The sequence below is a fragment of the Lonchura striata genome, chromosome Z (genome assembly GCF_050655825.1).
Source record: "Lonchura striata isolate lonStrDom1 chromosome Z, ASM5065582v1, whole genome shotgun sequence".
Classification (NCBI taxonomy): Eukaryota; Metazoa; Chordata; class Aves; order Passeriformes; family Estrildidae; genus Lonchura; species Lonchura striata.
Window position 1 is genome coordinate 18,765,069 of NC_140740.1, and position 22,987 is coordinate 18,788,055.

Below are 22,987 nucleotides of genomic sequence, written 5' to 3' on the forward strand. Positions count from 1 at the left end.
ATTACCTGCTGCAGATGACCAGCTTTCAGCAGCAGGAAGTCTAAGTTCAAGTTTTCTTGCATGTCTCCATCTCAGTCTGTTTCAGAAACAAGAATACATTCAGCCTGAGGTGCCTTTTGAGGTACATAGTGTGATGTCTCCAGGCTAATGTCCATTCATTTCTGTACATTTGTATAGATAATTATGTAATTTCTGACCAGGAGACCCCCTCTCTATCAAATAATTTCACAATGTTCTATATAAGTGCATTCAATTTAGTTTCAGTGAAATAACAGAAAGCAACAGCTGCCTGAGACTGTCACCTTTCATGCTGAAAATGCAGCATCCTGTCTCGTAATTTAATCCAAGCCAGGCAGTAGAGGTTAAATCTCACAGACCCAGTGCAATTTGAAATTCTAAGGGGATGAGCTGTGCACAGCTTCTGCAGCTGGATATTCCATGTACACACCTGGAGCCAGATCTGAGGTGTTTGTAATATGGGCTTGTTACAAGGGGGGAAAATAAGCAGATGCTCTGAAGAAAGAGCTTTTGTTCTAAGCTATAGGACTCCTCCATACTCCTTCTTACACATATGTGCTTTCTTTACCTTGTTTAGGGTTTAGCAGAGTGTACAGCAACCCAGTTTATCCTGACATCTTATGGTTTGGGTTTTTTAACTGGTAATAAAGGAAGTTACAGTCTATATTTAACTCATTGTAGCTCATTTCTTTTTGCTTTTATAGCATCCTGTTAAGTCTTTGTACTGGACTGTGAAGCTGTGAAGTTATTAATTTAGTTTACTAGACCACTGGTTATGCTTTGATTGGTGAAAGCTTTTTTGGGCTGAGTTCAGAAGCTTTTTGCTGATGTCTTAGTCTTGTGGAATCTAAAATTGTGTGCTTTTACCAGCAGTATGTAGAATAATAAATACAAAGTAACCTGCAAATGCTATATTAAGCAGAAAAAATGTTCCTCTTTTTTTCTCAGATTATTTAAACAGCAGTGGGTGCCTATAGAAAAATTGCTGTTAAAAGTATGAATGGCAACATTGTTATTGAAAAATAAGTACCTCCTGTGTATATAACTAAGATAAATCTTTTAGATATATTAGTAATTCTGAAACTTTCTCAGTGTTTTAATGTACTTTTTTTTCCATACAGATTATAGCGTATATCACTTTTGCACAGGAAACTCCTGTTCAAGTTGTCCTTCAGCTTATCTTAATAACTGGTTTGTCAATCATATTTTCTTTATGTAGTATCTTGTAAAAAGATTCCCTCATTCCTCACAATGGGAGGGTCTTTACTTTCTGTACCTATCTATACAATCAAATTTCAAAACAGCAACAAACTGTTTTGAAATAAGTTCTTTCCTACATTGAGGAAATTAGTTAAAACTACGTTCTGACATAGTCAATGAAGAGCAGCATCTTCAGGAGTAAGGAATTCAGGTTTTTCTGTCTTATAATCACTGCTGCTGAAGCAGAAAAGCACATGGTTATTCTAAAAACTTTGAGTCAGGATCCATAAAGATGTTTTGCCATCTCACTCTTACTTAGAAAACAGAGTATGAGAATAGAAATAAAAGCCAGAATCAGCCACATTATTTAGTTGTATCTCTTCCCACTGATTTTAAGCCCTTATAAGAGCTTAAATCCCCAAAACTGATTTGCAGAATGGAATTGAGATCTAGATCACCTCAACATCCTTGATAAATTTCAATAATTCACACTGTGTAATTATCAGCAGCTTTTACTGGTTTATGCTTTCTTTTTCCTAAGGAAACAAGGATTTTCTTGTCTATATCTGAGTTAGCTAAGGATATGAAGTTGTTGCTGTCACAGAGCAAAGGGAAAAGTTAGGCAAACTTTAGGAAATTACACTACCTTGACTGATCAACTCTTTCTGTCATTCAAGAGCCTGGAAAAAGCCAACATTGTTATCCTGGTTGTGTGAAATACTGACAGAGCAGGGTACCTAGCAGAGCATCTTATTCTTGTCATGTGAGACTAGACCAAATTTGTCGTTATGACCTCAACAACCCAAGTAATAAGGAAAATCTAGAGGGGTATAGTCCTTTCCAAGAGCCTCAAGGATACACATACACAACTGTGAATTTTGATGTGAGTGCATTGAAATCAATGTGTGTCACTCTAGTGCCTTCTGTTACTCTTACACTGGCTGACTTTGACAAGATCTTGTTCAATAGTAAGAAAACATGATCGTCTACCTACCAAAAGCTCCAAAGTAATGGCTGCCACCAGTCAAGAGGTGTTTTGTTTGCACCAGGTGTCATAGTCTGCAGTCACAAAAAGTAAGATTTGAAAAAGTAGTTGCAAATACTATAATTTTATCCTTAATTCAGGTTTCCAGTGACTCATAGTATGAAAAAAAAAAAGTAAAAATTGAAATTATAGGTCTTTAGCAACCTAAATTATTCTACGATTATGTATTTATATTGTTCTTACCTGTTTTTATTTACCAGTCTAAGGCATAAGTACTTTAAGCAAACCCTCAGTGAACAAACATTTGACCAAAGAGTTGTCAAAAGAGTGAAAATCTGAGCTGTGGCTCATAATTCCTATGAATGCCTCCATTTAGCAGAAATGTCATCATGGTATTTACGCAAAATTTTGCAGGTGCATAATTTTGTTATACTTACTAAAGTAAGCTCAAAAAGCAAGTTTTACTGCCTTTATCTAGACAAAAGACTGTTCTCTTTTTGATACTAGTGTGTATTCATTTGATCTTTATTTTAACAAAACGTTCTAACATATAAAAACACATTGCTTTTAGACAGAATTGCCATTTTTTAAAAGATAATTGTCACACACATAATTTCTTTTTGCAGGATAATGGCTCTCCTGAAGAACATGCAATTTATGTTTGGGACCATTTTATTTCCCAATCAGCTGCAGAGAATGTGTTTTTTGTTGCTCACAGTTATGGTGGACTTGCCTTTGTAGAGTTGGTAAGTGTGAATTCTCCATTGCCATATTTCCTGAAGACTGTCACAGATTTTCTACATTCTTTGTGATCACCTTCATGAAAGTAGCTAGGTAGAAACAACTGTGCCAGTGGTCATGTACAGGTTGGTCAGGATTTATTTGCAAACAGAAGATTGCTGTATCTTTTCTGGTTTTGAGATAGACAGTAAGGTTGCAAGTTTGCATGAACCTGAAAGACTCTGGGGAAACAGAACATGCTTCATCCTTCTTGTCCAGGCTATGTACTGAAAGGCACCAGTTTCTGCTGTGGGACAGAAAGACCTGGTGATATACAAGACTAAGCACATAGAAGAGCAGTTTTAAAGCGAAGTCACAGACAAAAATGCAGTTTTTTGTATATAGATTGGAACTAAACGTGTGGGGAAATATGGCAGTTTTATTCCGTTTTTGCAGTTTTTCTACAAAGGTCTGCAAAACTTGCTGGAAGGACTTCTGTTTTCCCATTTATTAGGCTCTGCAGCGATACAAGGTGGGAAAAACTTTTCTCGGTGTAAAGCTGTTATCTGGTGCTGAGACTGCTGAATATCTAGTTTTAAGTCTTTCACTCTAATCTCTGAAGGCAGATCTCTCGACCCCATCTGGTATACCAAGCTGCCTGTTAAACTTGTATACCATTCTGTCAGTGTAGCTACAGTCTTCTCATAGGATTTTAAAACAGTAGTGTGATCAAGATACGTTTTATTGAAGAAAACTACAAAAAAGTAAGGGTCCTGTTTATTGTGGAAAGTTAAATTGCACAGCATTCGAACTGGTTTTATAGACACAGGAAACAGCAGACATATATGTACATCTTTTGTCTACAACACATTAGTTTATTTTAACTGAAAGTTGATTAAGATGTTTCCTCCCTGAACATAAGATGAATGCCTTAGTTAAGAAAAAGCATGGTTGAGCATGTTGGTTTTAGTCTTATGCTGCTCCAAGTAGCAATAACAATCCAGATGATGGCCACTGGTATTCTTTTAAGAACTTGAGATTTTCCTAACCCACTCCCCTTTATTTTTTGTTGTCTAAATTAATACCATTTTCATTATCTCTGCAGTACTGGAAGAGTATGTGCAAAATGCACATGACGTGTACACATTTGAGGCTTGAGAAACATTCATTTTGCTGAAGATTGTTTGAGAATTGATCATTTTTCACAAAACCTATTGCCTACTCAATGAATAGTCTCAAAACTAAATTTTTAAGAGACCTTGAATCTTTCTGTAACCACATCTATGGGCAAAAGATGTGTTGCATTGCATGTGCTGGTTACTCTTGAGATGTCATGAACATTAGGGAGCAGTTGTCCTGTCTTGGCTTTCCTGAGTTGTGATTTTCAGCTGCTCTGCATTTCAGCCCAGGTTATTCTGGTGTTACTTGTGGGTCCAAGGTAAAGCTTTGGCAGAGTTTCTGTAGGTTTTGTAAAGCCTCATTGTTTGGATCACCAGATGCCCAGAGATACATACATGTAGCAGAGGGCAGGAATAAGAACCAACTTGAGACCTTTTCCAGTGTTTCCTAAACTTAGTGCTGACTTGAAGGAGGCTTGGAGAGTTTTTCCTTCATGTTTCAGACAATGACTTGAGGTGGCCTGGGTAACAGATGACCAAGATGTCATTTCCATTTCCCCTGTTTTTCTTGTTACACTGGTGGATATTTCTTCATATTTGTTCTACTTCAATATGAAGCACACTGATTTTTCAGAAGACTTGACTTCTAACCTTGGGGCTTCCAGGGTCAGGGTGTTCAGGGACTGTGAAATTATCACAAGCTAAGTGAAAATTTTTATCAATTGCAGGAACCAATCAGTAAATTAAGAAGAAATATCTTTGTCAGAAAAACAAGATGGTCTCAGTAAGGGTCATCTTCTGTAGTCTGCTATTTCTGCAGGAAATGCATGCCTGAGATGAATAATACAATGCATATCCATTGACACTTCACATATCTGTCATGCAAAACTAGACCTGAAATATATTTTTAATGTAACTCAATGTTTTGCTAAAAAATCCAAGAGTATTAGCACCTGGTTTAGGCAGAGGTAATTTGAATTTAAGTACTACTAAAAGCAGTTTGATTAAATAATTCATACATTGAAGGGCATATCATTGAAATAAACCTTGAACTACTTCATTGCAGTATTCATTTGTAAGGTTTTATTTTGTTATCATCTCCTTTCTCTTAAACTTTATATTCATACGGCACTTAGTAATAGCAATGAACTCCAAAAAGAAACAGAGCAGCTGATGGGCAATTACTGTCTTATGACAAATACATTTTCGATCGCTGCACTTTCTTCTCTGATTCATGTGGGGGTGATGATAAGGTTGATAGAGCATCTACACCATATAGCAACTGTACCACCTCTACACTTCCTTTGCAAGTTTTTGGGTTAACTGATTCATGAAATTGTAGGCTATAGTTGTTATGGAGACCTGTTGCACAGCTGCTTCTTCTACATTCATGCTTCTTAGAAGAGCTGTGTGAAGCATATGGCTTTAATTTGGAGTGAAGGTTTCTGCCTGAGCCCTCTGAATTTCATTTTGCCTGTAGGGAAAAAAAGAAAACAAGCAAAAATACAAAAAAATATTTGTGTTTGCAATTAATATCTTCTTAGTCAACTTACCATGTTTAGTGCTGGGAGGTCTGTCCTGATGGCTTGCAGTCATCTCAGCCACAGCTTGCCACTTCATCATGGTTGTAGGGCTCCTGGTGGAAACAGGATGTTCTGGCATTAAACAGAAAAACCCAATGGAAGTTGATTTTAAGCAAAGTCTTGTTCATGGGCATCCATACCATTGTGTGGGAGGATCTGCTGCTCTCCCAGGAAGAGGCAGAGAACAACATTCAGCTTTCCACAGGCAGGAGCCCATCCAGGTGCTCCTTTGTCTGAAGCTGCTGAGGGAGGTAGCACAGGAAGGGCAGTGCTGCTCTGCCTTGTGCCTTAATTGGCATGCACTTTGTTGAGAAGCACAGAGTGAAAGAGAGCAGATAGGACCATCACATATGACTGGTATAAAAAGAAGATCATTTTTATTTACAAAATTTTAGTGGCCAAATTTTGGTCTTCATTCAAATTCCTTCTCACCATAAAAATAAGGCTGTGTTTTCAAAATCCTTCATTGAAAAACCAGGTAGGGCTTGGATGCAATTTTCAAATACATGCCACATCTGGTAAAATTGTATTGATCTTTGCAGCTTTTGATCTACATTTTCTCATATCTGTGATTGCAGGATGTTAATACAAATAGGGTGAATCTGCAATATCATGCTCAAATACACAGAAACTGGTAACCAGTTACTGCAACATAGGCACACATTTTCTGTACCTTGTTGTGTCATAGATTATTAGGGGAATAATAAAAAGTGGTTGAAATGTGTAGAAAATAAAGTTTTATAAATCAATGTGCTAAGTTTTTTTGTTCTGTTGTTTATAGGTTGAATTACAAATGGTAAATCATAAGCCATATGTTAGAATGTATCTCAATATTTAGTAATTTAAACTTTGTGTAATTGTGGCTTGAAATTAAATGTGCATGTGATAGTATCTGCACGTTAATTATTTTTTGAATGAATAACATTAAAAATAATCATTGGGTCATTGTGTTTTGCTAATTGCTAGTTACTGATTTTGAAAAACTCAAGCCATGATTCATGAACACATCTCAGCTTCTTAATTCTGTTATCCCTTTCACAGTGTAGTCAGGAATTTATTTTCAGAATCAGTTTGCTTTACTTGATGGTAAATTGTGGAACTTTCTCAACTCCAAGCTTATAATAATTTTATAAAATTTAACAGAAAGTGAGAATTTCAAGTTGATGGAGTCAATTTTATATTTAGTTTACAGAAAATAAGAAGTTTCTGGTACAACGCCTCCTTCAAGTTTTTCTGCCAAGTTTTATGGATTTACAATTATTTTGCTTTAAAAATAATGTTTTTCCTTGTCATTGCCTGCATGAAAGATCCACACAGAAGAATCTTTGTAGAAGGCTTCTTCCTATATTTCTGCTTGCTTCCTATATTTCTGAGACCCTAGGCTTTGCATTTTCAGTTTTTTCCTCATGATCTTATAACTAGAGTTACAGCTTTTTTGTTTTAATTTTAGTTAAATGCTATCTTTTAAAAAAATACAAAGTATCATGGGAATAATGAAAAAACTGTAAGACTCATTAATGGTATCTCCATCTTACATCATTCATACTGCTGTAGAAATACAAACTACACACGGGAATGTAATAATTAAGAGAAGGAAAGTAGGTTGTCTTCAGCAGGTGTAAACTATTCATTATGGTTCTTTTGGCTAAAATATTGCATATATATATTGAGAATTTGCACAAAGGTGCAGGAAAATGGGGGGAGGGTGTCCTTTTAGTGAGCTTCGTTACAATGAGTGCCCTTAAAACACACTGTTCAAATTACTGTGTGCACTGTAGAGTCCTAATTCCATCAAAACTGCAAATGTTGACAATTTCAAATAATTTTAGGTCCATCATTTTGAGATCCTTTCTGCAATACGCTGCCACTTCATTTTGCGGTATTGTGCTGAGTATGGCAAGGACCTGGCCCTGACTGGCACTGATGGGTGCCATAATAATGATGATAGACAGGCACCTGCTGAGCTACCTGTGAGTCTCTGAGGCTGCATCATTATTCTGGCACCAGCAAAATGCAATTTAAGAAACTTAATGGCTAGGATGTGAACCTGTCATTAGTTTTTCATTAATTTAATTTCCTGAAGTCTCAGACTGAATGGTTTGTTATATTTGGTTTATTATAAATACTTATATAAATATATCTACTTATTTTTTAATTCAGTTTGCCTGGAAAATTGATGAGTGGGTACTGTGGACATGCAACTCTTAATTCCCCTAGCTGCAGTGTTAAATCAAAATATGTATGCTGGTGTGTGGTAGAGATAACATAAGGTCTGTGACGGCTGTAGGAAGCATGGGAGAGAGCTAGAAGTAGAGAGCTGTGAAGGAAAACACCTCAGTGACCAAGATCCTTATTGTGAAGACAAAAGCACAATACTGCTGTGCTTTAAAACTTTGTGAGCATTTAACTGGTGGCGGGGGAAAGACACTTTTGACAACGAATGTCAGTTGGGAGAGCAGTGTGGGATGCTGTCTTGAAGGTTTATGAAGACTTAGCTTGTATGTCCAGTGTTTGGACAAGTAATCTCACCCAAGCTTACCTGATTTAGGTCTCAGATTTTTCTGTGTTGGACATTAAAATAGTATATTTTTGAGGCAGGTCTAACTTAGTGCTCACATTCAGAAAAACAAGTCCAAAAGTAAAAATGAAATCTTGATTCTCTTTGGTTTATTTCAGCTATTCTTTGTTGTCCTTCTTGGAAAAGTACTTGTTCACTGAAAAAGATCAAATGAGAAATGAGGGTGGACAAGAGAAGCTAATGGAGGAGCCAGTGGTCGGTTGTATAAAAAAGGATTGGACAGGAATAGGGTCTCTAGCCTTGATGCTGATTTTTTTTTTAGTATTCCTGTTACTGATGTGGGCACACAAATTAAATATAATTTCTGCAATAATAGAAAGTGCCTTTCTACATCAGGACAGTTAGGCAATGACTGGTCAGTCATCTACATTTGTGCACAAAGAGTGATCTCATCAATAGAGAACAGCAAGGCTGCAGAAATCCTTAGACAACCGACTTCATTGCCAGTGGCTGTAAGTAAATGACCAGGTAATGTAGCAAGAGTCAGATATGATACTGTAATTTTTTTGCTCTTTCTGTCCCAGGAAGGGGAGTATTAATGCTGTCCATCTAACTGCTGTGATTCATCTGAGGTAATTTGAGACATTTGGAAAGATTAAGTCAAGGAAGAGATATGGTGATGAGGTGTTCATACTCTTGAATCAATGGAAGGCTTATTTTACCAGAAACAATGAAGGAGCCTCAGACCTGCTGTGACATGGTGCCAACATGGACAGGTCCTAGCTATCATAAGTACCAACATCAATATAGCCACAGAGATACTATACACATGCTTTAGGCTTATTATCCTTAAAAAGAGCTTATGTTAATTGCTAGTCCTCTTATGTTAACTTTGGTAGCTATATCTAGAAAGAGAAGGTTCAGCATCTGCTTTGTATTTACTGCAGAAACAGAGCTTAAAAGCATGGCTTGTTCAGCCTGGTAAAGGAAAGCTTAGAGGGATTGGTAGCACTCAGCAAATACATCAGGAGAATAAACAGCAGGGAGAGAGAGCCTTGTAAGCCAAAGAACAATGTCGACACAGGAACAAATGGATTAAAACTGGTCATGAATAAATTTAGGGTGGAGTTAGGTTTCTCACCATTGGATTAGGAAGTCCTGCTTGGGAAGAGGACTGAGGCAAAGCTGCAGCCAAGCATGACCCACACGTGGCAAGAGTTATATGAATAATTTGCTGAGACTGTTGGTCCTTGGTATGACCCAGAGTCATTGTTCCTGTGAAAGACATCCTATGCAGGTGCATATTTTCAGCAATGAACTTTGGACTACTTTTTGGATTAATTTGGCTGGAGTTAATGCTACTCTTACTTGAGGCTCACTCCATTGGAATAGCTGAGTTTTAACCAAAACCAGGTCAAACCTCTAAGACCAGTGCTGGCAAACAACTTTTTTTCCATCCTCTTCAGTTAGAATCATAGAATCAAAGAATATGCTGAAATAGAAGGGACACATCAGGATCACCAAGTCCAACTCCTGGCATAGGATGCCCCAAGAATCACAACATGTCCTCAGAGTGTTGCCCCTATGCTTCTTGAACTCTGTCAGGCTTGGTGCTGTGACCATTTCTCCCTGGGAGCCTATTCCATTACCCAGCCACTCTCTATGTGAAGAACCTTTTCCTGATATCGAAACCAATCTTCCCGACAGCCTTCTGCCATTTTCTCAGACCTGTCACCAGTTGTGAAAGTGAAGAGGTTCTTCCTCATCCCCTCTTGAGGATGTTCAAGACCACAATGAAGTTTTCCCCTCAGTCTCCTCTTCTCCAGGCTGAACAGACCAAGTGACCTCAGCCACTCCTCATATGGCTTCCCCTCAAAGCCGTTTATGATCATAATTACCCTACTGTGGATGATCTCTAATGTATCTTTCTTCTATTGTGGTGCCCAAAACTGCCCCCAGCACTTGAGATGAGGCTGCCCCAGTGCAGAGCAGAGTGGACAATCCCCTCCCTTGTCTGGCTGGCTGGATTTTGGCTGCCAGGACACTGCTGACTCATTTTCAGCTTGCCATTTACCAGGATCCCCAGGTCTCTTTCCACAGCACTGCTCTCCAACCTCTTGTTCCCTAGTCTGTACACACAACCAGGTTTGTGCCGTTGACCTTGAATAATAGGAATTAGAGAGCAGACTTGGTTTTGGAAACAGTGGACTCTTTTTTGCTAGAGCTTTTTGAAATGCACAAGCTTGAGGTAGAGAGCAACAGGCATAACAGATCCTGTGGTGAGAATTTGCAACTATGAGGAAATTAAATGGTGCATTGAGCAAAAAATAGTGAAATATGTGTGTCACTGTTTGCTGTAGTGGAAACAGCTTCTTGAGCACATTTGGCTTTTCTGATCTATAAAGTGTGTGTGTTTGTGTGTATGAACACATACATGTATCTGTATGCATATATTGCCCATTCTAACACAGAGCAGATAAATATTTTTGGCCACTCAGCCTAAATAAATATACTGACACACATAGACTGGTATCATTAGTTCTCTTGCTAGCATTTATTGTTATTATCTATTTGCGTTGTGGTAGGAATCACATAGCAATGCCTTGTTCTAAAGATGCTCTAATGGGAAGAGACAGAGGAATAATGAACAATTGCAGTACAGTTCATAGCATTGTAGCTGCATGTCCTTATAAATTTTTTGATGGTTTACTGTAAATGCCACATAGGCATCCCCTTCCTCAGTTCATATGAAACTCTTTAGCCTTGCTGCTGGATGATAGTAGAGGATGGCAGCAGTGAAAGCGTGAGCATTGGCCACTTCCAGAACAGACATGTTCAGAATATTCATTCCTCCTTGTTACCTTGCTCTAGACAATATGCTCAGCCTCATTACATTTTGCTTCCTCTTAGTCATTTGCTAATCTGGTATCTCATGCTTCATTCAGCTCAGGGAATGATCTGGTGCTAATTACGCATGTGTCCCTTCCCCATTCTTTCCAAAAGGAGAAGGACAATGTTTCCTGGAATTTTGTAGAGAATAGTAATTGTTGTCACCACCCATCATTACCTTTTTGTCTTATTGCACCATTAATATTAATTTTCTAATTTGACACCAAATTTGGCAACAAAGAAGTGGATATGAGTGAAAGTTAAGGTTACTAGAAAATTCAGTTACTTGGAAATACATATTTGTAGCCTATGGGATTTGGTGGTCAAAAGCACAGCACTTTCTGCATTTCTTTGTACAAGTTTTCTAGAGTTGCATTGTCTCATTAGTTTTATATTTTTATAACTTCTTTGTATCATTTTAAAATCCACACATTACACAGTGAACATTTAGGTTTCTGCATGAGGAGTTTTTTGATCTTTAGCAATTGTTCTCATAGTTTCATCCTGTTGTTTTTGGTAGCTCAGCTTGTGTAACTACGTGTTCTATTTTTTTTTTTTTTAATGCCTATTTGAATTCACTTCTATTTGTCAACATTTCTTTGACAGTATGCTGAGAATTGAAGTCAGTATTCTAGGTGCTGTTAACATAATTAGCTCAGGTTGAGCTTCACTATCTTTGTTCTGCTGTGTAGCATTTTGGTCAGTGCAACCTAAGTGGTACTAGATTTTTTTTCCTAAAGTTTCTTTAAATTTAGTACCTGCTAACATTCATGTATCTCTCAAAGTGTTTTAGTGCTCTCAATTTTCCTTTCCCCAGTGGTACTGAATGTACTAAAAGTGAATGTAATAGATTATTTCCTCCCAACACCCCCCCCCAAACAATATTATCTCACAGTCTTCCTAATTAAATCTAGCTGTGTTGTGGCCCTTGTTGCTCAGGATGACAAACTGGATTGCAATAATAATCCCTTCTATGCTACAGGTCTCTGAATGTTGGAAGTTTCTTTTGTATTTCTTTCATGCCTTACTTCTCTTGGCAGTTTCTCCCACTTTAATGTCACCTGCAAATTTAATTAATTTCAGATAATTAATGAGGATGTTAAACTATATTTGGCATCTATTCCTATATCTGGCTAGAAATTTCCTTCTGTCTCAGTAAATTCCTTTGTATTATTTTCCTTTCCTGCATTGTTTCCACTTCTAAATTCTGCAAGATAATATAACTTACCAGTCGGTTTATTTTTCATTTCAAATTCCAGTTTTGAAAGGAAAAGTAAAAGCTGAAGCACAAGGCCATATTCAAAAGAATATACCACTCATCTTTTTGGCTGTTTGCAGATAAACTTCATCCCTTGATCCCCTCAAAGCTGATGGGTAACATCTCTGTGCAACCATCTCCTTAAAATGTGTAGAGCACTGTTGATTGTGATAATTAATTTCAGAACCCAGGGCAACTGATTTTCCTGAATTTATTACTTGGCTATTTATTTCCTCACTGGTTGCCAAAACTTCCCAGAAGTTAAAAGTTCCATAGAGTTTTTTGCTGTATGAACCATCTTACACTCATCAGAGCTCTTCAAGACATAGGGGAAATTAATCAATGGTAACAAGAGACATGTCTTCTGTCCTGAACTTCTTAAGGACCTGACAATGCAGAATTTTGCCTTATCACCATTCTTTTGATGGAAACTAATTCAATACAGCTCTTTTTTGGCTGTCTAAGGTGAATTCCTGAAGTGCTGGTACATATACTGTACATATACATATACTGCTGTATCAATAAAAAGTCACATCTCCTGTTTTCCCTGACAGACTTAGTGGTTTTTCATACCATCCACATTGATAATCTTCTGTCTTTGCCTTCTTAATCTTCTGTGAATGTGCATCTTGCTTTTTTTTAATCTAATCCACCTGTTTCTGGTTCTTACCAGAAGGTGCCTCTTTTTGCTGTGTTGCATCAGGACAGGAAAATTAAATATCTAGAGCATTAGTTTATGTGGATGTGGCCATTGTATCTGGGTCTGCATTGATACAGCTGCAGAGAAAATTATTGAGTATGTTGGTTGTGGGATTCTTTTCCCAGCAGGTACAGTATGAAAAAAGCTTGCATTTTATGAAAGTTTGTGTGTTGTTATCTCTCTAGATGGGTTTGGAAAACAGCACAATACTAAAGATTTTACAAGATGTGACATTGCCACAGTTTAAAAAGGTTTGCAGTTCTTTTTTACAGTTCTTTTTGAATGCATATAAGACTAATAAAGGAAAAGAGTAGGAGTTTTATATTTGCTTATACAATGATAGATGTAAGAATGTCACACATAGTATACACTTAAAAGTTTCATGGTAATTTGAGATCATTCCATCTGAAATATTAAGCTGTTCTAAATACTGGCATTTGTTTTCTCTTAATGGAACAGAAATTTAAAAAAGGAAGTTGTCTCACCATTATTTCACATTTTTTTTCCAAATTTTGTGACCTTACCCTGTTAAGACACACATGTGTATTACGTTCATGTTAATTTAAATGGTAATCATGCTGAAAAGTATATGTATGGCTTTTGTGTGGAACAGTAGAGATTTTATAAAATTTTTAAACCCAGTTTAGTGGATCAATCAGAGGAACTACAAGTTAATAATACATTAGGCATTGCAAATCCAGGTGGAGTAAAAGGAATGCAAACATACTTTGGTAAAGGGATCTCTCAAACTGTGGTACAATAAGAAGCAGCTATTTCAGAATATTAGTGAAGTATTTTAGTAGTAATAATAGCATGACTACCAGTGTTTAAATGTAAAATAATCCTATCTAAGAGCTTTGATTGAATGTGATAAGAAATAAAAATATGAGTAGATTTTGCACGTATATTAATTGAAAAAATTGTGCTTTTAGTGCTGCAGAATTGAACTGAAATTTTAATGCAATATGTCAAAGTGCAGAAGTAAAATTGCCTCATAAGCACCTGAAAAATAAATAGTTTAATTAGTTATTTTTCTCTTTTCCATTTCTAAGGCAAATTAAGTCTAATAAAGAATCTCAGTATCATGCAGTATTAGGATAGAGAGGGCATGAGGTTTTTACGTTGATTAAGCTGAGGCATTTTATTTGCTTGTCAGTATCTGTATTATATTTTGCCTTCGAGTGGCTTGAGACATCTGACAGGAGTAATTTATCTTAAAACAATTCAAAACAAAATAGCCCCCGCCACCCCCCTCTCAGTCCCTACCCCTGTGGGCACATAACTGCCAGTGTTTTACAAGGTGTTAAAGTACAGCAATTATATTATCTCATCCTTTAAAAAAAAGGCATTGTTAATTTAACCCTCAGTAATATTATTTCACCTCACCACCATTGCAGTCTACAGCCAGTAGACTTTTTTTTTTTAAAACCAGCTGTTGAAGATAACCTAGTTTAAATAGTTTATGGCTGAACGTGAGGGATTCATCATTATATATTTACTGTCTGAGGCTGATACAGCTGTAAGGTTTTTCAGATGCCATTGATCTATTGCGCATGTTCCCTCCCTGGGTTGCAGGACATGCTTCTATTTGCATAAGGCCCTGGGCAAGGTTCTTTCTTGCATTGATTGGCCTGTCCAAGGGAGCCTGATGTGCTCCTGCATTGATTACTCTGTCTTTTCTTGGAAGTCAGTGTTACACTGAGTTCATCTCAAACATTCTAGGCAAAACTCTACTGCAGGTGTCACAATTTTATTCAGATGTTCTTTTGAGTATAGTCCTTTCCTTCTGTATCCTTTTCTAGGATAACTTACTTTGTGGGTTTTGTTGGTTTGGTTATTTGGGTTTTTTTTCCCCACTTAATTTGAATGTGTTTCTGCAGTTATAGTGAAGCATAGACCAGAATGTACTGAAAAGCTATATTACATTTACAGCAATTATTCCATGCTATGTTTTTTTTTCCTTTAAAATAATGCCTATAGCTTCCAGCAAAAATCAAAACTACTCTCTCTTCAAAGAGTTCACAGTTATAACAAGAGAATTAATCTAAGAATATGTGTACTGGTGTCTTAGCTTAGATTAATATTGTCAGTTTGTAACTTGTATAATTTGTATCAGTTTTCTTCAGTTTTAGAAGAATAGCTCTAAAATGGCACCTTCAGCATAAAACTGTGTTTGTATTTTGGTTTTGTAGAGGCATACTCCAAAATGGATCATTCAAGTAAATTGCTGGGCAGACCAATAACTGATCAGAGAGGACAAGTACTTCCCTACAGTGTCCTTGGGTTGCCAGCATGGTGTGCTGGGGGCTGTCTTTCCAAACCCAGGTTAAGCAGCAGAGTTCTTAAGGTGAAATATGGTTATACTCAAAGGGTGACTCATAGCTAATGAATAAGCTGACATATGAACTTTACCAAGCACATGATTGTACTGCATATCAGTGAAAAAACAAAATACTATAGAAGAGTTCCTCTCCTATAGAGGACCAGAACAAAGAGTGATGTTCCTTTATTAGTTTTAGAAAAATTTCCTATGGATTTTTTTTGTAGAATTTTCTTTGAAATAAATAAAAATTCAGTGATACATAGCTGACGTCATGTTAATACAGTAACATAAATTGTACAGGCTTTTTTCTTTTTTTATTACTTGAATAATAGTTCCATGTCTTTCACTGAAGCAAGAATGTCTCCTATTGCATTTTGATATTCTGGCCTAGGGAACATATTCCTTTGGTCATTTGGTAAAACAAAACTCAGATAAGTATAATTCAGGTAGCATATATGAAATGTCATCTTCATTATCATGCAAATGTGGTGAGAATGTAACATTTCCCAAGATGTCATTTGACTATTAGGATCTTTAGAAAATGGTCTCTCAAAGCCACAAAGCTAATATTCCAGAAGAAAGCTATATAATACCCAAAAATTGTCTGTCCTTATTTTATGTGAATCATAAATGTAGTAGGATAAGCCATTATTAAAATCACAAAAGAATGTGTTGACCTGTTGGAACAGGGATCTTTTTTGATTTCTGCATCAGTGATGAATATTCGGCTTTCCATAACATAGAGAACATTCAAATACAGATTTCAAAAAACCACAGGGATAAAAGAAGAAGGATCATAATTGGAAATCTGATCTATTTTGTTTCAGTACATAAATTCTATCTGTGGGTATTTATACTGATACATATTTTATTATAAATAGTGATATCCCTTGCAAGCGTTGTGTATTTTCTGCATTGTGCATGTATTTTGCATCTGCAACACTTTTCATTTTTCTTAAGCTGCCTTTTGCTGATATTTGAATTAATGAAGGTAGAAGATGGGCATGGGCTAAATATGGACTATTTTCTTAAATGGGGAGTGGAACTTGTTTTTAATTCTGAAATAAAAGAAGAGCCTGAGCGTCTCGTAGCAGCCCATTATCTATGTTATTCAGTTGTAGGAAAACGCTGTACTTGTTTATGTGTGTGAACTATGCAGGCCATCAAGACGTAAAAAAAATTCTGGTAGCAGAAGAGACCTTTTGCAAGCAGTTTCAGTTTTGAAAAATAAAGACTGGGACATGACTGTTTATAAGTAAATTAAAATAAAGAAAATAAATATAATCTCTTACTTCAGGCAGAAATAGTCTCTAGGAAAAAATATACTGTTTAACATTGTGCTGTTAAACAGTGGATGCATTAGAAAAAGATGATGAAGATATATGTAGATACTTCCAGACTTTCAGATACCCACCATGGATGTTATAGAGTGAGCTTTTTCTTGGCAGATATTTGCAGCCCCAAGTGATCACCTGGATGTGTTGAAATTGCTTTTATGTGTTGAAATGTTTTGAATGCGTTTTAATAATTGCTTCATTGCTGGGCATCAGGAATGCAAGCAAGTCCTTCTATCAGTCTGAGAAAAATAGAACAGCACAATGTAAAAACTGATATTCTAAAGTTTTCCTGTTTTCCACAACAAAAAGTTACAATTTTCTGATGCCAGGCTGATAAAGAATGAAATTTCAGAGTCTGTGGTAATTTCAAAGTTTGGCTTGGTTTATTTTTTCTTTTTTTTTTAGTTTGTAAAATTGTGATATTTAGAGGCTGGAAAAATTACAGAGGATGTTTGAAGTGTCATTTCTCTCCCGTGCCACTGAGACATTTTCATTTTACAAGCACATTACTGAAGTTAAGAGGTAGTTCTGCGCTGTTTTGCTAGAGAGACGTTTTCAAAGTCCAGGTATTGCTAATATGACAGATACTGTGTACCAATTAAGAATGTTTTCTGCTGCTTCATTCCTACCTACATGAGTGATACATATGTGGTATCTCCCCTCCACTCAAAATCTGATGATCTAACTGGCGCACTTCGATCACTCATGAGATACCACAAGTGCATTTTATAAAAGTCACTGAACTTTATTTATGCTGATTTTTTTTTAGGTAAAATGAAATGTTTTAATGACAAAGACTTGATCCTCGACACTTGTAATCTGGTGCAGCAGTCGGAGGGAATTGATAGAGCCTCCCTGCCTCACTCCAGAAATGCTAATTTTCTTCACATTCTCATTTTGAGGAGAGGCTGCTTTGAGCATGATACAGACTGCTTACCACCAGATTTAGCAGGGGTCACAATTTTAGCCCTACTTGTTGCTGAATGAGTAACAGGTGTTGGTGTTCCTTATGAAGGCAAAACAATTAGAGCCATCCTGCTTTACAGACTCTTCTGTTGCTTCCTAACACCTTTTATTCCAGGAAAACCTCCCAGTGCAATTGTCCAATTTAAATAAAGGCTAAATCCTTTTTTTTTGGCTGGGCAAAACAGATTTTTATCACATTGCATAGAAAATAGCAATTTTTTTTATTGGCATTGCTTTGAATAGCACTTATTTTATATGTACTCAATAACTTTTTGTATTTTGCACTATTCTTTTAAATAAAATCTAAGTAAAGTTTTAACTCTAATTGTGAAGCAAGTGCTGCAGAAAAAAAGAAAAGAAATTTGAAATTTCAATATCACTGTATTTGGTAGAATGACATGAATTGTGGAAAGGGATTGCAAGTCTATAGTGTGTAACTTCACAAAATTAAATTTAGTTATATAATGCACACTCCTTGGGGTATGTTACTTTGAATTTTAAAAATCCTTGTAAATTCTGCTTCTCTTTCATACAGACTAAGATACCTTTTTGCAGCTTAAACAAATATTTCAGAATCAGGTAGTTCAGGAGACACATCCTGTAGGGAAAAGCATCTTCCTGCATTCAGTAAGCTAAATGCATACATGCCACAGTGTGCTGTTCTGTCATCTCCCTGCATGCATCTCATACAGCTCTACACAGGATTACATGTTGTACACAGTATCAGTACAAAATTCGTTGTAAGTTTTAGCAGAGTAATTTTCTGTAGCATCAAAGATCTATTGATGCTGGTAATACAAGAGGTGTGTTTCAGTCCTTCCCTGCTTTGCCCTGACCTCTCACAAATCGACACACTCCCCTTCAATTACTCCTCTTCCACCTAACTGTATCCCAAGTGAAACTTTTCCAGCCTGTCAGCAGCAAACACTTGGTGCCTGCTCTCACACAGCAGCCTGCATACCTCCCTTTCCTCCCTTTTCTGCAAAGCCAGTGCACCCCAGGCACCTGCTGCAAACAGCAGAAGTGACAAGATCCCAAAAAAGCCTCCATTTTGATGGTAACACTCCTTGCAGTGCAAAGATAATGAGTAATACTGAGGAGATGTCAGTCTCCAGGTTCTTCTTTTCTTCTGCTGGTGTCATTCATGCGACACAGATGCCTGTGCAGGGCTGCGCCTTGTGCATGTGCTCCCTGTCCTCAAGTGAGCCGCGCGTGGCTTGAGTTCTGAGTAAATAGCAACTGCTTTCTTCTGCAAAATTAGCTTCTGCTGGCCAGACTGAAGTGTAACCTCCTGTCGCATTTTCTGCAGTATGTTGGCATCCTCGGGCACAACGGATGCAGCATGCTATGGCAGGCAACTTTGTCTTTTCTTCTGTTCCTTAAAATAGCTGTTAGAGTCTTTATGTGTGGCAGGAAAACAATAAAAAATGTTCATAACATCTGTAATATCTAATTGTGCTTTTGCCTTCTGCCTCCCAAACTGTTTTGTGCTGAGGTGAACCGTGCTGGGGTTTGAGATGGGCTTGCCAGGTGGTAGCACCACCTTCTACAAAAATATTTATTAATAAAAGCAATAGATGCAGCATCTGCTGTAAAATGCAGTTTAATTCTTTTATTTGCTATTGCTAACTTTTTCAGAATGCTAGATTGCTGCTAAAATCTTCCAAGCAAAACCTTGCAAATTTTGATATTAGGCCTAAATGTCTATATTGCATTTAGAGATTTTAATTTCGCACTCTAGTGTTTTGTCAGGAATTGTGCTCTAATGGTCTTTTAAGGTATCTAAAAATGTAGTCATGTTGTTCTGAACCTTGTGTTTCCAAGCATTCATTTGTTCAACTAATACATATTTGCTGCATTCAAATTAAACAGGAATCAATTTATAATGTGTGTTGTAATCTTTTTGTAAAAGCCTAATTATGTACATTGCTTTCTACAATGCAAGGATTGGAATAAATGTCTATTACTACTTTAGGTAGAAAAACAGTACAAACATCTTGTGATCTGAATATATTTATAAGTTGTCACTTGCACTTTTTATGCAAATAAAATTGGGCAACTGACAGGCTGCATTTTTTATTTTTTGTTTTATACTATTACAAGAGTGACTTATTTGACACGTCATATAGATCTTTTTATATGTTTTAGGCTTTTTTCTGTGTGCCTATAACTGGTTCTGTCCTGTATTATTCTTTTATACCTTTTGTCTTTGTTTCCTTATTTTATTGCCTATACTTTATGGATCATGAGAATACTAATGAATATATGACGCATACCATCATTCACAAGATGAACAGATAGCTTTCTCTCTTTGTCAAATGTTTATGGAGTAAAATGAAAAATTCAACAAACCCAGCATTGATTCTGTTGTAATTTCAGCTTAAACACTTACTGAGGTTTTGTAGAATTGTCCCATTAGAGAGAAAATTCAGAGAGAAAATTTTGAGAGTGCTAGGAGACTTTTTATATCCAAAGAGTAAAGTTTGAGGTAATTTACTAGAAGGAGGAATAGAAGTTATCTTACAAAATTGTTGATACTGAACCATAAGAAATTCTAAATAGTTTTAACCTTCAATTAACAAAAAAAAAAAAAAAAAGGGATAAGATGCCAAAACAGTTATTACTGGTTTAATTGTATTTTCTGATGGATTCAAAGCCTTAAGGCTGTGTTCTGGCCACTCCAATTTAGCCATTCAGCCCGTGCTGCCCGTATTGTGTATTCAGCAGTTCCTGTTGGACATCTTCACAGGAGTGATTCGGCCGAGCTTTTTGACTCCCATTTTCATGCATGGCCTGCTACTTTACATTGAAATACCTTTTTTTTTTTTCTGATCTGCCTGCAACATTAAAGTTGCCTTGAACATGTCAGGCTCGGTCTATGTGCCTGTGTGCATGCATAGGTGTGTGTATATGCATTTGAACAGAATAAAGGGCAAACGCGCTGGTGGATGCGCGTGTGCCGCTGCGCAGGAGCGCGGGGCGCGCTGCAGCAGCCGCAGCATCCCGGCATCCCGGTATCCCGGTATCCCGGCATCCCGGTATCCCGGTGCGCAGGGGAGGGAGGGTGCTGCTGCCTCTGCGGTGCCGCGGGGCGGAAGCGGGAGAGGGGTCTCGGCAGTCCGTGACACTAGGGGGCACTGCTTGTCCTCGGTTGCAGCTTCCTTCTGGGACAGCGAGCAGAATTAGACTGAATTCCATAATCTTACTTTAATTAACAAATGAATTCTTATTAAGTAAGTCTAGGCTGTTTAATTCATTGTTGTTTTTGCTTTCAGCCTTGTGCTAATATCATGGATGGAGTCATCAGCACTTGCAAATAAATGCAGAATCAATTGTCCCATACAGTAACAATTTTATAAAAGAAACCCCCATTTGAAATGTTATTCTTGGCAAAGCCAGAAGGCTGAGTTTGCCTAGCGATGGGGTTTAGATCCCTTGCCAGCTGTGCTTCCAGCCAGCAAGCGTGATGCAGTGTTAGAAATACATTAAGGGAGAGTCTTGACGACTTAGGGTGATTTTTTTCAGCAAAGGTCAAAAGAAAGATAAGCAGAAGACGAGAATAGGAAATTTAAAGGATCCATCTTTGGTATGTGTAGAATATTTACCATTGACATTGCCTTTGGAAAAATGTTTCTCAGTTACGGAATACTAAATCACCTGATTTGCTGCTCCAAGTTCAAATGTTTCTTCCATGTATGGGTTCATTTATTTTGGATGGAAATTATGAAAGAAATAGAATAATCAGATTAATCAGGCTAATAAAATGAGGCATCATTTCAGAAGCATCAGAAAATTCATATGAAATTTAGATGTCAAAACAATAACAACCAAGCTCAATGACACCAAGCACTGCTGTTAGCTTGCCCTTGTCCTCTGCAGTTGGCAGAACATTGTAAGGAGTGCTGTGTGCTGGCCGGGTGAGGAAATTTTCTTTCCAATGAAATTCCAAAACTCAAGTTCAAGAAATTTAGTCCTGTGGTTTAAAGCGTTGTTCATTGCTAAGCAATGATTTGGGATCAGGCCCTACATTAAATCTTTTTTTTTGCTTTGTCTCCCTGGTGTTTAGCATTAATGTTTCTTTCTAGTTAAGTGTTGTTGACTTTCAGTGAGTGTGTATATTTTCCAACACCAAGTACTAATAAATGTGTGGAAGCTAACAGCTAGATTGCCTGATCACTAGAAATGACCTTTTAGTCAAGATGATGGCTGCTTAGTGTAACTAAAGGTTTTTCCACATATAAGTGCTAGATTTAATACATTTGAAACATAATGATTGCCTTAAAAAGGATAAATCATTTTTTGATAAAATACTAAAATATGTTTCTAGCCAGAGCTCATTGCCATTAAAAAGCATAATAATATAATAATAGGTTGTGTTTTGTGCAGAGTGAATTTTAAGTATTGTGTTTTAGTCCCTTATAATTGCTTGTAAATGCTAAGGTGATTTTGAACTGCTAGTTCTGAGCAATCTCTTTGTAAACAGTGAGTTAAGTATATGCATTTCTGAAAAATCCTCCTGGTAGTTACTGCATGATTTCAGAGGATAGTGTAGCATGTTTATTATAAATATAATGTTTCCTAATTATTTTTGTCTGGTCATGTAGTAGTCTTGGACAGTCTGGTCGCCCATCAAGTGTTTAGTAATAGATCTGTTATTTAAGAAGGGCGAGCATCACCTAGTTTTGCTTTATCAGTTCATAAGCAAAAAGAAATAAAGAAGACATTTAATCAAGAGAGCAACTGTTTTTGTATTCACAAAATGGTAATTTGAAATCTTATTTTGTGAGTACTAATGGTCTATAAGCAGTGAGATGCCAGAATTGCTATAATAGAATTTTCCCCGTCCTAGAAGGATTTTGCTTATGGATATGAAAAGTTAATTTCAGATCCTGATACACTTGCATTAATTTTTGAGACATTAGCTGAGTATAGTACAGTGAAGAAAAACACGAACACCACACTACTGTGGTGTAGCTAATTGTTTATTACTTCCAACCAAAGAAGCATTAGTAATGTATAGGCCCCAATGTCTGGGAAAAAAAAAAAAAAGGAGGTAGGAAACTGGCAGTAAAGGTCTCACAGGTTTTTTCTTGAGGGTCTTGAGAACTTGAGAAAAGAACTGAGGAAGAGAAGAGCAATAGCTTCACCATGTCCTGAAGGTGATACAAATGGCTCTTGGCACATTTGGAAGATCCTGTTTGTTCATTAAAATACTGTTTGACAATCAAACTGTAGAATGTACCAAACCTTCTTGCTTCTGAGTGATAAACCACATCTTCCTGGTTATATGATTTATGTATGAGAAACAAATTATTTAGATGCTTATATGCACAATACTTTAGTAATGTGTTTGTGTTCTGTGGAGTATTTGC

The 22,987-nt window shown here is 36.9% G+C and overlaps 1 protein-coding gene across 20 annotated transcripts in view; it reads left to right on the forward strand.

Moving 5' to 3' along the window:
• ARB2A (ARB2 cotranscriptional regulator A) overlaps nucleotides 1-22,987 on the forward strand; it is a 262,861-nt gene that overhangs the window by 155,436 nt on the left and 84,438 nt on the right. For 16 of the 20 annotated variants that reach the window (XM_085568073.1, XM_031507503.3, XM_031507504.3 and 13 more), the window contains one exon: nucleotides 2,830-2,949. The exons of 3 other annotated variants lie outside the window; for them this stretch is intronic. In XM_085568073.1, coding sequence (XP_085424199.1) covers nucleotides 2,830-2,949 — 120 coding nt within the window. Of the gene's footprint in view, nucleotides 1-2,829; nucleotides 2,950-3,379; nucleotides 3,456-22,987 lie in introns of all 20 variants that reach the window. One more of the 20 variants, XR_014951703.1, reaches the window with a different exon arrangement.